Here is a 17,334-nt window from a genome sequence, read left to right on the forward strand (position 1 = left end):
CCCTTGTCCTCTCTGGGGTTTTTCTTTGCCACACGCAATCCTAGGCCTAAAGAACAGGCGAGCAGGCAGCTGGGCTGCACCTGGCTCCTGCTGTGTGTTGAGACATTTTTTCAGGGTCCACGGGATCAGGTACAGGGCAAGCAACTAGCACCGTTCTTCTCTGTTTATACTGCTAGCTCAATTCACTTAGCAATGCACGAGAAAAGTTTGAAACAAAAACAGAGAATGCTGGAGAGACTCAGGTCATGTCAAGCAACATCTGTGAGATAGCAAACAAGTTAACATTCAGGCACTGACCCTCATTCAAAACAGTAAGTTTCTTGTTTCGGTGGAAGATCGGGGAGGTGGTGGCATAGTGGTATTGCCAGAGACCCAGAGTAATTCTATGGGTTTGAATCCCACCACGAAAGATGGTGGAATGTGAATTCAATAATAATCTGGAATTAAAAGTCTGATGATGACCATGAAACCATAGCTGATTGTCTTAAAAACCCATTCAGTTCACTAGTGTCCATTAGGGAAGGAAATCTGCTAGCCTACATGTGACTCCAGGTCCACAGCAATGTAGTTGACTCTTAAATGCCCTTCTGAACAAGGGCAATTAGGGATGGGCAAAAGAATGCTGGCCTAGACAGTGATGCCCACATCCAATGAATGAATAAAAAAAAGTTGTGCCATCTGCCCTTTGGTTTTATTTGCTCTCACAATGTAGGCGATGCTGCCAAGGTTGCATTCATTTCCCACTCTCAGTTGCCTTGAGAAGGAGCTGGGCTTTTGCATTTAACCACTACAGTCCTTGTGGCAATAATACCCGCACAATGGTATTAGATAGGAATTTCCAAGATGCTGAGCCACCGACAATGCCCAGACATCAGGTGGCCTGTGATCTGGAGGGGAACATGATGGTATTCCCATGACATTACTGTCTTTCCTTCTTGATAGCAGAGGCTGCAAGGGAGGAAAGGTTGAAGTAGAATTTTTGAGTCATTGAGCTGCACCTTGTTAGAGCATACATGGCCACTGTGCACTAGAAATGGGGGTTGTGGGTACTGAGTCTACTCGTATAGAGGCTAATCAAGTGAATTGTTCTGTCCTGATTGGTGTTGAACTTCTTGAGTTTTTTTAGTGACTGCACTCATCCAGACAAGCAGTGAGTATCACATTCCAGAATTGTCAATCGACATGTTGGCAGTAGATCGGCACTTCAGTGAGGTTAAAGCACATCTGCCGTGTTGGCAGCTCCTAAGAGATTAGCAAGACTACCCTATAGCAATCCTGCTTCTGGTTTTCCCTTCCATACTGAAAGAAAGCAATAAATCACTCTTCAATGACTCCTCACAATAGCTGAGATTGGTGGCACAGATATGGAGCATCATAGGAGCATTCCCAATATCCTTTCACAGGGTGTCGCAGCTCTAATGACCTTTGGCATCGTGCAAATAACTAATTCTCCACAGGTTTTAGGTTTTACCCATGTTGATGGATATTTTGTTGATACTGTAATTTATTCTATTGGTGTTCTTGCTCATTTCACAGCATCGGAACATGATAATTAACTCCAGCAAGAATGAAAAATGATAACCAATTGCACTTAATTATCACATTATGTTTGGCACCGCGTGCTGCATCCAAAACATGTTTGAAAACAAATCTCAGCTCCAGGATAGTGCATCTGGCAAATATGCTGTCTAATGTGCAATTGTATCAACCAGACCAAGGAGGCCCCAGGCTCAATCCCAGCTATTTAAGTAACCTTAGTGCCACTGGGCAGAGAGGAGGAATAGCTCAGGGTGAATTCCAGCCCAGTTCCAGATTGCTATCCAATGAGTTCAGCTGTACATATAGGAACATTAGGAATAGGAGTAGGCTTCTTGAGCCCGCTCTGCTGTTCAATAAGGTCATGGCTGACTTGATTGTGGCCTCAACTCCATTATCCTGCACGCCCACCATCCCACAACCCCCATTGCCCTTGACTCCCTTGTAGATCAAAAACCTGTCTAACTCAGCCTTGAATATGTTCAATGACCCAGCTCCATGTTGCTCTCTGGAAGATAAACAACCCCTGGGAGAACAAATTCCTCCTTGTCTCCGTCTTAAATGGGAGACCCCTTATTCTGAAACTGGGCCCCCTAGTCCTAGATTCCCCATGATTCCTCTCAGCATCTACCCTGTCAAGCCCCCTCAGAATCTCATTCTTCTAAACTCTCCCTCCTTAGGCAGTCCCTCGGGATCAAGGATGGCTTGCTTTCACTGCTGTTTGATGGGATCGGAGGTGGTTGATGAGTCCAGTGTGATCTCCAGACTCTGCCACATACATGGGGCAGGTGATGCTTCGAGGTTTGGGTAGATGAGTTGTTTGGAAGTTTGTGTGCTCTCTCTGACGTTTCGGCTTCACCTCTGCATGTTGCCGATGAAGTCCCTCGACGTGTTTGGTGCCTTACCGAATGAACCTTCTCCATTTTGGTAGGTAACAGGCAAGGGACTCCCAGACGTTGGCAGGGATGTTTCTCCTTTTCAGGGATGTTTTGAGGACGTGTCTAAATCATTTCTGCTATCCTCCTGGGAGTCACCTGCCACGGCTAAGTTCTGAGTAGAGCAGATTCTTTGGGAATCTGTTGTCAGGCATTCGAATGACATGTCCCACCTAGCAGAGTTAGTTTTAATTGATCGGTACTTCAGCACTGAGTATGTTGGCTTGGGAGAGAAAACTGCTGTTGGAACACCTTTCTTGTCACTGGAGTTGGAGGATCTTGTGAAGGCACTTCTGATGGTACTTCTCCAGTGTTTTGAGGTGCCTGCTGAACTCCAGTGAGTATAGGCGCGATCTGCTCAACCTTTCATCATAAGACAACGCCCTTCATCCCAGGAATCAGTCCAGTGAACCTTCTCTGAACTGCCTCCAGTGCAAGTATATTGCTCCTTAAATAAGTGAAGGTTAGTGTGAGCACAGAGTCATCTTCAGCAGTGATGCCCCTCATGACCAAGAAGCCTGTTGGCACTCAAAGCAAAAGCAATTATAAATCCATCGAATAAGTAAAGCACTGTGCCTTGGTCATTCCTTGGTTAATGTGAAAGGCTAGCATTAGTCGGAGATGGAGAAACGGGATTGCTGGCATGTACACTTGCAAAAAGTCCTCCAACTCCTTATTGTTGCCGCTGTTCTTTATACTTGAAACGGTTGAAGTAAATCTCTGGAATGGTTTTATTTAAAAACTTTCTTTCAAGCTACAGAGATTTAATGATTCTTTGAGCTATTTCTGAGAAAAATGATGAGGCATTATATAAATACAAAGTTTTTCCTTTTCACTGCTGCTTAGAATAAGGAGGGAAAAATACATGCATATGCGCAAAACTTGCACTAACTACTGCAATTCATCAGTTTATTTCATTACAGCACTTTATAGTAACACCTGTGTCAACACGGTTCGACCTGTATCCCAGTGACAGGCACATGCTGTATGCATTAACTCTTCCACCCTGTGTATGAGTGCACGATAAGTCACATCTGGTGTGCAAACAGAATCACTCCCCGTGGAAACATATGCCAGGACTCCCTCAGCTCGTAGAGACTTGTGCATCCCACTGGTGTTAGTAAAATACTGCCACTCTCACATAAAACCTTCTTTAAAATTTAAATTAACAACAGGAAAGGTACAATTACTGCTTCTCCAGTGGGTAGCTGAAATTCCTAGACCATGCACATACCTATTTCTTTCACTCTGCGGTATCAGGAATGCCATTATATTTAGTGCTGGAAGTCACATAAAGCCAAGCTGTTAAACCTTAAGAAACAGGCTTTTATGTCAAAGGCCACAATTATTGTTCAGCAAGAAGGCTGTATTGGTCTCTACTTGATCATAATGTGCTCCAATTAATGAAGGGTTGGCACAATTATCAGGTGTGGGCTTATTGCATTTACCCCATGTACTTGCACTAAGCTAGGGTTGGCTGCATATAGTCTCCTGGCTCACCTATCTTTATCTGCACTACCCACTGATTAAATGCAGCAGGTCATCACTTGCCTGTTTTCCAGCAGGGTTGTTAATGCTTACATGTGGCAACAGTTATGTGAATGGAAACCCTGCCAATAGTTTTTTTTTAAATTCCATTGATAGGCATGTCAATGATATTCAAGACTATAGCCATGCGACATAAGGGGCAGAGAAATAATTGCAGACGCACAGGAGAAGCACACGTGTATCAAGTAATCATATTTGGGATGAAAGTCAACTCCAATTATACAACTAATTACTCCCAATTACTCCCCCTCAGACTCTTAGTTCACAGGGCCAGAAATCCAAGGCCCTTCCTAGAGCATTCCCACTGTATGTCCATGGGATTGCTGCGGGAGAGTTCTAGGACCTGGCAGGTGTAGGTCCTGACAGCTTCCATGACAGCTTCTTCAGGGCCTCGTTTTGGGCGGGGCTTCGCGATGGGGTCCAAACTGTTCATTCTTTTTCTAAGTTTAGGCTTTATTTGCTCTTGCTTGTGTACATTCCAGAGGTGCTTAGGTGATGGTTTTGGCAGAGATACCATCTCCTTAGTAAAAGCCACAAACATTGTTGTAATGTACTCATTGTGTTTCTATGGGGGAGGGAAGAGGAGGCAGAACGTGGCACAATAGTTCATGAGGATGGAGGAGATTATAGGGTAGAGACCTGCCTTGGGTGGTAACACAACGGCTGACAATTATACACCCCACCAGATATTCAGTTCCTACTCTGCAAGTTTTATTGATTGGTATCCATTGTTCTGTTTTTCCAGGGCCAGAATGTTCCAAGAATTTCACTGCAGAAAGTGCAGAGATAAAGTCGCCTGGATTTCCTGATAAATATCCAAATAATTTGGAATGCACCTACATGATCTTTGCACCAGCGACAGCAGAGATCCTCCTGGATTTTGCAAGCTTTGACCTGGAACCAGATGATAATTCACGGGAGGGAATGTTATGTCGTTTTGACAGACTGGAAATCTGGGATGGTTTTCCAGGAGGTAAGAAAGGAGAAATAATTTTTTGCTGAAGTTATATGTTTTATAGCACTTTTTATTTGAGAAGCGGTTGAAGCCACTTAGTTAATAATGCACTGATTAACAATTGAACTGAAGGGTATATACTCACCAAGTTATAATTAAAATGGTGTTAAAGAGAATAACACATGGTTTATTAGATGGAATGTTAGAGATTTCATTCATAATCTGTGAGAACATCCAGACCGGAAAATGTATTGCGTTTTAAAACTCTGCTTTAATCCGACAAATAGTTCTAAACAAAAACTTGCAGCTAGTTATTACTTACTTACTTTGCTGGAACTTTGAGTACTGTCTAAAACTGACTTAATTCACACAAATGGAAATTTTGAATAACAGCTAAAGTTATCTGTAGTTAAAGTCAACTGTTCTTTTCATCATAATGCTGTAAAGTCATTACCTCTAAACCACTTTGGATTTTGATATCAAGAAACCCAGGTGGGAGACCAAGACTTGAGCAAGGTTATAACAACAACAACTTCCACTTATATAGCTTCTTTAAAAGCAATAAAACATCCCAAGTCTTCTAAGAAGCATAGTCAAACAAAAAAGGCAAAGAAGGAGCTATTAGAACAGGTCACCAAACCACCAAATATGGTCAACGAGGGTTTTTAAGTGGAGCCTCAAAGGAGAAGATAGATAGAGAGGCCGAGAGATCGGTTTGGGATTGTTGGGGGGCACAGGGGTGGGTGAGGGGTTGTGGGCGCTGGTGGTGGTGGTGGCTGCTGTGGGTAGTGCATTTCAGAGCTTAGTGTATAAACTTCTGGAGGTATGGACGCCAAAGGTGGAGTAAATGAACTGGAAATGCACAAGAGGCGAGAGTTGGTAGGAAGTGGTGGCAAGTTGAGTCAAGAGTGAATAAAGAAGATGTGAATCAGTTAGTAGTGATTTAGTGAAGCCAAGTTTGGTTTTAAACCTGAAGGTTCTAGGATAGGAAAGCTGAGGGGGCTCAATTATTTCATAATAATGAGGTCCTGCAAAAGAGTTAAAGTAGGAGACTGTGGCAGTGAATATCTGTAGAGAATCTGCCACGTGTCTAGCAGAGCTTTGGAAAGTGTTAAAACAAGTGTGGATGGGTTTTTACAGCTCTTCCACCCAACACCTACAGTGGGCAACCAGAATCGCTCACAGAAACTCATCCCCTATGTGTGATGAGCCTTAATTTAACACAGAGAATACATTGGAAAGGTTTTTAGGATGGTAAATTGAACTTGGGAGGCATTAATCTTGGTAGTATTGATAAAGTAGAGCATTTTGAGATGATATTATGAGATGTAGACAGTTCATTAATTTTAAAATAATAGTTCTCTTTTGTGTCTCTGGTACAGTGATTTAGAGCCTTAAATGTTACAGAAATGACAACAGGAATTTGGGTCATCATTCTCGGGCTGCTGCTATCTCTTCACCTGAAGCTAAACTACCATTTATCTGTCCTCACCCCATATTCTTCATATGCTTCCTTTTCAAAGATATGTCCAATAGACTTTTCAATGATGTTAGAATCTCAGCTTCAGCAGCCACTTGTTCATGTTTTAATAAGCCTCTGTGTGAAATAATTGCTTTGAACCTCCTTTGTTCATCCACTGGAAATCTTTGTTACCAACTCACCAACCAGTCAGAAATAATTTTCAAACTATTTGCCCACTCAATACCTTTCGTTAATTTGAACAGCTTCCCCTGTAACCTGCTTGGTTCAAAAGAAGAAAGCAGCAATATTTCAAGTCTTTCATATAGCCATAACTTTTTGGTTCTTGTATTATTCTAGTAAATCTTTGCTGTAATCTTTCCATGGCTCCAATATGCTTGCCATAATGGAGTACTCAGAACTGCAGACAATGATTGAAAGTGGCCTTAGCCACATCCAGCTTCACATCCTTGCTTTTATATTTAGTGCCCCATGGACCAAATCCAGAATTTTAAATGCTTTTTATGACGTTACTACCTGTATTAACATTTTTAAATATCGATGCACCTGCATCTCTAGATTTCTTTGTTTGCCCATCTTGTGAAGCATTTTGCCATTTAGGGGATACTTACTTTCACTATTCCTTTTCCTGAAATGTGTGACTGCACATCTCTTTGCACCTGCCCACATCTGTCAGCTCGCTAGGTCCCCCTGCATTTTTCCTTATAGTTTTTTATGCCCCTTAATTTGATGTCAGTGAACTTTTTTTTATCTTTTCTCTTGCACCCATCTCCGGATCATGTGTAAAAATGGAAAACAAAAGAGATCCCAGCACAACTCCCTAGGGCTCAGCAGTGCTCACGTGCTGCCAATCTGAGAAACATTCATTCACCCTGTACTTTTCTGCTTTCTGTTCTGCAACCATAATATGGATTAGCCATCTAAAATGACTAAGAGCAGTAACTTTGGAAGACAGCAAGGAAAAATGAAGATCAGAATATCATTTTTCAGGGATGCCAGTCAGATGTATTTTTCCAAAACCTACGTGGCGGATGTTTCTAAGGGCAGAATATTGCCGTTGTCGTGCAGGCCCAACACACCGTCGCGTAAAATGACGTTGGGCGTGTGCCGGAGGTGGCTGCTCACCCACCGAACTGTCAACAGCCTATCAAGGCCATTAAGAAAGCAACTTACCTGATTAACAACACTGCCCGTCTAACCTTAAGGCGGCCTTCGTGTTTTCCAGGAAACCTCATCCACGGGCGGGATGAGGTTTCCTGAAGGTTTTATGAACAAATAAATTTTGGAAACTTCACAAACATGTCCCAGCTCATGTGACAGTGTCACATGAGGGGACAGGCTTAAATAATTTTTTACTTTATCTTTTGAAAACTTTTATTATCTGCTTAATCTCCCTGAGGCAGTGCCTCAAGGAGATTGCTGCGCTCTTTCACCCACATGCACGAAAGAGCGCAGGCCCCGACTCTCCCTCCTCCCCCCACCTGCACAGATAGCGCTGAGCACTACCAGCCACACATTACACTGGGTGGGCCTTAATCAGCTCCATGCCCACCCCCGCCCACTCCCTTCCAGACCACCCGCCATAGGTAAGACTCTGCCCTAGGATTACCACAATTGTTATAAACATATGGTCCATTGTAGAAGATAAGCAGTGAATCAAACAATTTGATAAAATTATATTTTTAAAAATAACTGAAATTATTTATTTTGCTTATGACAATTATTTGTAGCTACTAAATTATGAAGAGTTTGTATGTTTATCTGAAGGCGCCAGAATCTACAGCAAATGACAGCAAAATAATCTGTTTCCCATCCGAGTTAAAACACGTACCTGCACTTTGGAATGATAATTAGTGTCCAAACTGGGCTGAATAAGTAATTTAAACCACAATACAAGGCAGTGTTTGATAACATTAGACTTGGTCATCTAATAAATTACTACCCACTTGACTTATGTATGGAAAGGAATCAAAGACAGCTTGGCTGTTACTGGGGCACATCCCAAGTCAAATGCTTCCCATCAGCTGGCCCTCGGACTTTCAAATTAGTTGGTTACACAGCCCTCCACAACCCATGTGTCTGACGTTAAGGCCAAGGACAGCTGATGGTGACAAAAATTGCTATTTGGTTTTATTTGCAGAGTCAATCAGATTTTGCACTTTAATAATTGTCTGAACCCAAAATAGATTATCTCAGGGTTAGTTTCAGAAAGGTAATTTTACAAAAGTGTTTGATTCATTGCTTATCTCCTACAGTGTGCCACATGTTTATTGAAATCTTAGTTACCTTGGAAATATATTCAGGAAATATTACCTGATTGGCATTCCTAAACACAAATATATTGACCTTCATTTTCTTTGCTGTCTCTTATACAATACATCTTGGCACTACAACAGACTGACTGATCTCAGAACTCAATCTTTAACTGTTTGCTGAGGTATTATACCATTTTTGCATTGGCACAAAGTTGGCAATTTATCTCAACCCAATGTAAACATTCTTGATTAACAGCAATATATATAGTGTTATATTTACCAAGAAATTTCCTCTACCTCACCATTACCTCTCTTGACATTTCAGCTGCCTCTGAATTTTCTGACATTCTGGACTGGATGAGCAAATATTGGGAAGACTGCAGCCATTGTCTTCAGTCAATGCCACAAACCTTGCTCCATTGCCACTGAATCCATCCCTTTCCCTGGCAACTGAGGCTGAACCAGTCTGTAAATAACATTTGTGTCATATTTGACCACATATCTGCGTCATCACTAAGACTGCCTATTTCCACCTCAGTAACATCGCCTGACTCTGCCTCTGCCTCAACTCACCTGCTGCTGAAATCCTCATCCATACCTCTATTACCTCAAAACTTGATTATTCCGACGCTCTCCAGGCCAGCCTCCCATATTCCATCCTCTGTAAAAATAAGGTCATCTAAATCTTTGCTGCCCATGTCCTTATTTGCACCAAACCCTGTTCAACGTGTGCTCACTGACCTACATTGATACCAGGTTTTTCAAACCTCAATTTTAAAATTTCATACTTATTTTCAAATTTCTCCATGACCTTGCCATTCCCTAGCTTTGTAATCTTCTCCAGACCTAAAATCCTCTGAGATATCGCCACTCTTCCAATTTTGGCCTTTTGAGCATCCTATTGTAATTGTCCTGACATTGGTGGTCATGTCTTCAGTTGCCTTGGTCATAAGTTCTAGAATTACCTCCCTCACCCTCGGCACCTCTCTACCTCTCTTTTCCCCCTTTAAAGCATTCCTTAAAACCCTACAGCCAGAATTTTCCGGCTCCATTGGCGTGGGGCGTCAGGGCGAGCAGGAGTGGACAATATGGCAGGAAGGCAAAAAATTGGTTTCTCGTCATCGTGAAACGAGTTTGCAATTATCTGCTCCATCCATCAATGGCGGGTCGCATTTCCTACCACCACACGTCAGGAACCTAATTTCAATACTTTAGCATCATAAGCACTGCTGGTTGGAATGATCCCCAAGCTGGATCATCTGGGCACAACTCACAATTGTACATAAGCGATGTACCTACCTTGCTTCAGGCAGCACTCACGGTCATTAGCGCCAGGCTTTGCAGGCAGCACCACATCACCTTTAGGGGGTGCTCACAGTTAGGTCTCTACCTACCAGACCAACTGTGAGGCGGGTTTGGCTTTTCAACAGCTGCAGAGCTAGGGCTTGCTTAGGGGAGGGGGCGAAGTGGCCTTAGGCAAGAGAAGAGGCTTCAGGGTGAGGGTATTACTGGAGAAGGGGGGTATCTCAGGGTGCGTGTGAGAGCACATGTTGATCTGTGCAAGTGGCCTCAAGATGGTGAGGGCTGAGCAGGCAGTCTCCAGAGGGGGTGAAGCCAGATGGAGATGTGAGGGTTTGTGTGAGAGAGTGAGTGTGAGTGGTGATGTCCCTTGAGTTGGCAGTGAGTGAAGTGCCAGTGAATGTGTGATGGCCTTGTGAGTGTATGAGTTTAGAGTGATAAGATGGTTGCCTTACTCTGGTGGCACGGATGAGATCATTTATCTGTTATCTGCACTGGGTGGCTGACCTCCAGTGTGCAGCGTTGGCACTGACCACCTCTGCCACCACCTCCCAAGCTAGAACGGTGAGACTGATAGGCCTCCTGCAGTCACAGCGGGGGTAGAGGACATCGTGGCAGGCCTCCATGGTGTCCAGAAGCCTTCCCAGGAATGTGTCATTGAATCGGAAGGGGCGGTGGTGGTGGGTTGCATTCTTCTTGGCTTTTGGGGCCATGTTTTCACTGGAGCAGTCCTGGGCTGCAAGCATTGATAAGTGTGCACATGGCTGCAGTTTAAATATGGCGTCCTGCATGAGGAAGCGGCGAGTTAACAGTGTGGTGGGCAAATCAGAGACTGGCGGCCAGCGACCAGCATGTTTCGTGTGGCTGCATAATTAATGAGCCGGAAATGGGATGATACGGTGCGAAAACCCGACATCGTGGCCGGCGGGTAAAACGACTTTGTTCAAATCTGGGATGATTCCACCCTACCCCTTTGGCCAAATTTTTGGCCATCTGCCCTAATATCACATGATGTGGCTCAGTGTCAAATTTTGTTTGATAATGCTTCCTTGAAGCACTTTGGGATGTTTTATCACATTAAAGGTGCTATATAAATAAAAGTTGTTGTTGAATTGCAAGCGTGTTAGAAAGGCAGGGTGATAAGGGTAGAGAATACATTAATGGATGGTTACTTGGAGCAGCTGGTCACATTATGTATCTATTGTAAAAGCTGTTTATTCACAGGCTCCTTATTAAATCCCGATTAAATTTTCACCAAAGTAAACTACATTTATTGTGCATACTAACAGCTGGTTTAGATCATGGATTTACACACGTGTAACATAATCTCAGCAACTAGATGAGTTTTAAGTGATTGTTTTCACAGTTTATGAGGTAATCCAAACTCCCTAATATAGCTATATCTACACCCTTGTTAATACATTCCAAGCCATCAATTATAGAAAGCGTAGAAAATTTTTTTGTCAGATTTAGATTTGCTGTTTCAAAAATAATCACTTCTAGAAATCATGCTGCACTCTGTATCTGAAGAAATCAGTATGGAAAGCAGCAGAGATTTCTTTTAGAAATGATGTCTGAAAGCAACCCCCTGTGAGATGCAACTGTTTCTGTGAGTTTGAGAGTGTGGAAATGTCACCCCAAGGAAGCCAAGCAGTCTCGGATTAATGATGAATAATGTAAGATGTAAGGTAGAATGAGTATTCTGCTGGGTTTTTTTTTCATTTTCTTTCGGAGCCAGGGAAAACATTTCCAGAAAGTCTTTTCTCAGGAGATGGAATAGACTGGGTAGAATCCATGATAGAGTAGCCTGTACATGGCCTGTGACAGGATTGTGTGTGAAGAGTTGAATGGGCCTTTCTCTGTTTTATGCTTTTAATGGAATTAAATGGATTACATCAATGCTATTATATTCTTTGTTCTCTGTCACTGTGATTTAAAAGTCTGTTACTGGGGAGCAGGTGGAAACAGTGATGAGTAACATCGACAGCTGATAAGTGATTTAGCCCCAAGGATATTCCTTGGAGCTGCCCCATGGAGCAGCGTGAAGTACCTCCCCAAGAACTCTCTCTCCCTTCAGATACCTTGCCCTAAAAGGGCATTGGTGACCATGGACTTCCATGTGTTGGTCCATGGTTATGCCTGTCAAGATTTGCTGTTGCCTTCTGCAGGTCCTGGCTGACCAGGAGGCTCTCCCACTTTTACTGCCTGCCACAGATGCATTAGAAAGATTTGCAGGTTTATAATCAACCTGTTTGATCACAATATGAATGCACCTTCTATGGCCATTGAGACCCAGAGTGGGACTTGAACCTGGAACTTCTGGCTCAGAAGTAGGGAAACTATCACTGTGCCGCAAGACCTCCCCGACCTTCTGTCTAAGAACTAACAGAGAAGAAAAGAAAACCACACAGAATAAAAAAAGAGAAATGATACATCGGCCAGAATATTGCCGTGAGCATGCAGGGGTGGTCCCAACACGCTGGTGCGTAAAATGACAGGCGATGATGTCAGGCGTGTGTCCCGACATCATCACGCGTCATTCCGATATCTTGTTCGGCGGCCTATTAAGGCCATTAAAAAAGTAATTGAACTTATTAACAATGCTATAGTTCTGTCGAAGGGTCATGAGGACTCAAAACGTCAACTCTTTTCTTCTCCGCCGATGCTGCCAGACCTGCTGAGCTTTTCCAGGTAATTCTGTTTTTGTTTTTATTAACAATGCTGCCTGTTGAACCTTAAGGGCAGGTGATGAGCCCTAGTGGCCTTCACGTTTTTCAGGAAACCTCAGCCACGGGAGATTGCCTATGTCTCATTTTTCTTTTTTTATTCTGTGTGGTTTTCTTTTCTTCTTTGTTAGTTCTTAAACAGGAGGTGGGGAAGGTCTTGTGGCACAGTGGTAGTATCCCTACCTCTGAGTCAGAAGCTGCACGTTCAAGTCCTCTTTCACACATGCTGGAAAAAGAGCACTGGCCCCAACTCTCCCTCCTCGGCCCAACCAAACAGGCAGCATCAAGCACCACTAGCCACACATTGCACTGGGTAGGCCTTAATTGGCTCACTCCGAACAGTCCACCCACCAACAGAAAAATTCACCCCATAGAAGCAGAGGGATAGTAAGATATTGGAAAATAGAGAGGAACTGAAATCACACACAAAGGAAACACAGCAATGAAAAGAAATATAGAAAGGATTTGGAGAGGACCAAAATAATGTCAGGTTCCAACAGGACAAGCAAGAACCAGGAAAAAAACAAAAAAAAGACAAAAAAAACCAAAAAAAAAACCAAAAAAAAAAATATCTCCAATATTCTCCCTCCACCTGGACCCCTCCCTCTGGATTCTTACCTTCTCTCGATCTTTTCATTGAGAACTGTCGGCGCGACATTAGTCGTCTCAATTTCTCTGCTCCTCTCACCCATTCTAACCTGTCTCTCTCTGAACTTACTGCACTCCATTCTCTCAGGTCCAACCCTGACATTGTCATCAAACCCGCTGACAAGGGTGGTGCTGTTGTTGTCTGGCGCACTGACCTCTACCTCGCGGAGGCTGAGCGTCAACTCGCAGACACCTCCTCCTACCTCTCCCTGGACCATGACCCCACCACTGAACATCAAGCCATTGTTTCCAGGACTGTCAGTGACCTCATCTCCTCTGGGGATCTCCCTCCCACAGCTTCCAACCTGATAGTCGCCCAACCTCGGACGGCCCGCTTCTATCTCCTACTCAAAATCCACAAACAGAACTGCCCCGGTAGACCGATCGTCTCAGCTTGCTCCTGCCCCACAGAACTCATTTCTCGTTATCTTGACTCCCTTCTCTCTCCCCTTGTCCAGTCCCTTCCCACCTACATCCGTGATTCCTCTGACACCTTACGTCACATCAACAATTTCCAGTTCCCTGGCCCCAACCGCTTACTCTTCACCATGGACGTCCAATCCCTCTACACCTCCATCCCCCACCAGGATGGTCTGAGGGCCCTTAGCTTCTTCCTCGAACAGAGGCCCGAACAATCCCCATCCAACACTACTTTCCTCCGTCTGGCTGAACTTGTTCTCACACTGAACAATTTCTCCTTCAACTCCTCTCACTTCCTCCAAATAAAAGGTGTGGCTATGGGTACCCGCATGGGCCCCAGCTATGCCTGTCTCTTTATGGGGTATGTGGAACATTCCTTGTTGCAGTCCTACTCCGGCCCCCTTCCACAACTCTTTCTCCGGTATATCGATGATTACTTCGGTGCCGCTTCATGCTCTCTTCGGGACTTGGAAAAATTTATTAATTTTGCTTCCAATCTCCACCCCTCCATCATTTTCACGTGGTCCATCTCTGACACTTCCCTTCCCTTCCTTGACCTCTCTGTCTCAATCTCTGGTGATAGACTGTCCACCAATATCCATTACAAACCTACCGACTCCCACAGCTATCTCGACTACAGCTCCTCACACCCCGCTTCCTGTAAGGACTCCATCCCATTCTCTCAGTTCCTTCGCCTCCATCGCATCTGTTCCGATGATGCTACATTCAAAAACAGTTCCTCTGACATGTCCTCCTTCTTCCTTAACCGAGGTTTTCCACCCACGGTCGTTGACAGGGCCCTCAACCGTGTCCGGCCCATGTCCCGCGCATCCGCCCTCACGCCTTCTCCTCCCTCCCAGAAACATGATAGGGTCCCCCTTGTCCTCACTTATCACCCCACCAGCCTCCGCATTCAAAGGATCATCCTCCGCCATTTCCGCCAACTCCAGCATGATGCCACCACCAAACACATCTTCCCTTCACCCCCCTTATCGACATTCCGTAGGGATCACTCCCTCCGGGACACCCTGGTCCACTCCTCCATCACCCCCTACTCCTCAACCCCCTCCTATGGCACCACCCCATGCCCACGCAAAAGATGCAACACCTGCCCCTTCACTTCCTCTCTCTCACCGTCCAAGGACCCAAACACTCCTTTCAAGTGAAGCAGCATTTCACTTGCATTTCCCCCAACTTAGTCTACTGCATTCGTTGCTCCCAATGTGGTCTCCTCTACATTGGAGAGACCAAACGTAAACTGGGCGACCGCTTTGCAGAACACCTGCGGTCTGTCCGCAAGAATGACCCAAACCTCCCTGTCGCTTGCCATTCAACACTCCACCCTGCTCTCTTGCCCACATGTCTGTCCTTGGCTTGCTGCATTGTTCCAGTGAAGCCCAACGCAAACTGGAGGAACAGCACCTCATCTTCCGACTAGGGACTTTACAGCCTTCCGGACTGAATATTGAATTCAACAACTTTAGGTCGTAAGCTCCCTCCCCCATCCCCACCCCCTTTCTGTTTCCCCCTTTCCTTTATTTTCCAATAAATTATAAAGATTTTCCTTTTCCCACCTATTTCCATTATATAATAAAAAAAACCCCACTAGAGCTATACCTTGAGTGCCCTACCATCCATTCTTAATTAGCACATTCGTTTAGATAATATCACCAACTTTAATTTTAACACCTATGTGTTCTATTGTACTATTGTTGTTGACATCTTTTGATGATCTGCTTCTATCACTGCTTGTTTGTCCCTACAACCACACCACACCCCCCCCCCCACCTCTTTGTCTCTCTATCTCTCCGCCCCCCACACACACACCTTAAACCAGCTTATATTTCAACTCTTTCTTGGACTCAAACGCAAGTTCTGTCGAAGGGTCATGAGGACTCGAAATGTCAACTCTTTTCTTCTCCGCCGATGCTGCCAGACCTGCTGAGTTTTTCCAGGTAATTCTGTTTTTGTTAAGAACCAGGAAAGGCTATTTAGTCTATCAAAGCTATCTAGTTCACCCATCCTGATATCCCACTTGCATGCCACCTGCCTTACCTCTACTAGCTTGCTTGGCTAATGTGTTAACTATTGTTCACACCTTTATTAAATTAAAAACATCTTTCTTTAAAAATAGCTGTTACACAGAGAAATGAAATGGAGAAAAGGGGGTAGCACAGACACGATGGAGGTGCACAGAAATAAAAATAGCAAAAGAAAGTAAAAGAAACACAGAAAAGCAAAATAAGGGGCAGAAAGAGCAATAAAGGCCAGTAATGAGGCATGAGTGTCTCATTCACATGCAAATTAGTTGATATCCTCCAAAAAGATTATCAGTTGCTAAAAGGTTTATACCATTTTCTCATCAGCGAAGATGTTTTGGGCACAGATTGATTTGAATGGCAGAATAACTTATATGTCTGGCCCCATTCTGAGCCCTGAATGTGCTACAGCCAAGCAGTTATTTGGATATCTTGAACTTCTGAAACTGTGTCCAGAATCTTTCTGTTAGGAGAAACTGCTGATGATCTTTTAAGGTTTAAGTTGAACCACCTGGGGAGTTGAGCTCTGTGCGTACCCAAACATGCATGTGTGGTGCACCCTTTGTGACTGGCTCAGCGAAGCATTCAGAAAGAGCACTCAACTATCCGACCCTGCTCTGCCAATCACACGTCACAGCCCACAGTATAAAGACAATCCTTAGGAACAGGTTCATTTCTTATCTACACCATCTCTTATCAATTACTTATGTTCAGTGTCCAAACCTGTGAACACTCGGTTATTTTCTGAACTAAGTAATTTTAGTCATGAACATTTATAAGTTCAGCATAAGTGTTTCGCAATAAACCTCTCCTGATATAGCTTGCTGATGAGTTTATTAAGAAGTTTAATTGGTTCCATGTGGGGTGTAGTGAGATTGGGCCAGCAGCAGCTGCAGGATTATTGCAGAGCACTCCTGCTCCTCCTGGCTCCGCAGAAACAAAAGTATAAAAAAATTACCTTTCTGTTTGCATTCTCCGGACTTCCCCAGCTGATGGCGAATTTAAAACAGGTTCCTGAGGCATGCTCAAACACCCTGATTTACATATTTAGGGTATTGAATACTTTCTCAAGCTGTTGCCTAGACACCTGGAAGTCAACGGTTTCCAATTTTGACAGCTGGCACGATTCTGTTGTAAGTCGGCTGTGAGAGATCGTGATGCAAAGTTGCCTACCCACCCCACCATGTGCTAATATTTTGGGTAAAATTTGCATGCAAGGGAGAGTTTCTCCCCCTCAGATACTACTGTACTCTTATTCGCCTCCGGTTAACATTCCATTTTCTTAGTTTACTACATTCCTACATTGCCCCATTCCATTTGACAGCCTGTGTCTGGCTGAAATTCTCTGCACTTCTAGAAAATGTGACTGCTGCCCTCTTAGTATTGGGATTTTTCCAAATACTCATGGGGGCATCAGACCTCTTCCAGTTCCCTTCCATAGGTGTATAATAAGTCCTTCAATCTTCCCAATGTATGAACAATTATCAATCTAA

At 44.0% G+C, this 17,334-nt stretch overlaps 1 protein-coding gene across 9 annotated transcripts in view; it reads left to right on the plus strand.

The window, feature by feature from the left end:
* The window catches only part of nrp1a (neuropilin 1a), a 204,722-nt gene that overhangs the window by 65,484 nt on the left and 121,904 nt on the right, over positions 1-17,334 (plus strand). For all 9 annotated transcript variants that reach the window (XM_041183373.1, XM_041183372.1, XM_041183365.1 and 6 more), the window contains one exon: positions 4,765-4,992. In XM_041183373.1, the coding sequence (XP_041039307.1) occupies positions 4,765-4,992 (228 nt within the window). The remainder of the gene's footprint in view (positions 1-4,764; positions 4,993-17,334) is intronic.

Source organism: Carcharodon carcharias, chromosome 3 (assembly GCF_017639515.1).
Source record: "Carcharodon carcharias isolate sCarCar2 chromosome 3, sCarCar2.pri, whole genome shotgun sequence".
Classification (NCBI taxonomy): Eukaryota; Metazoa; Chordata; class Chondrichthyes; order Lamniformes; family Lamnidae; genus Carcharodon; species Carcharodon carcharias.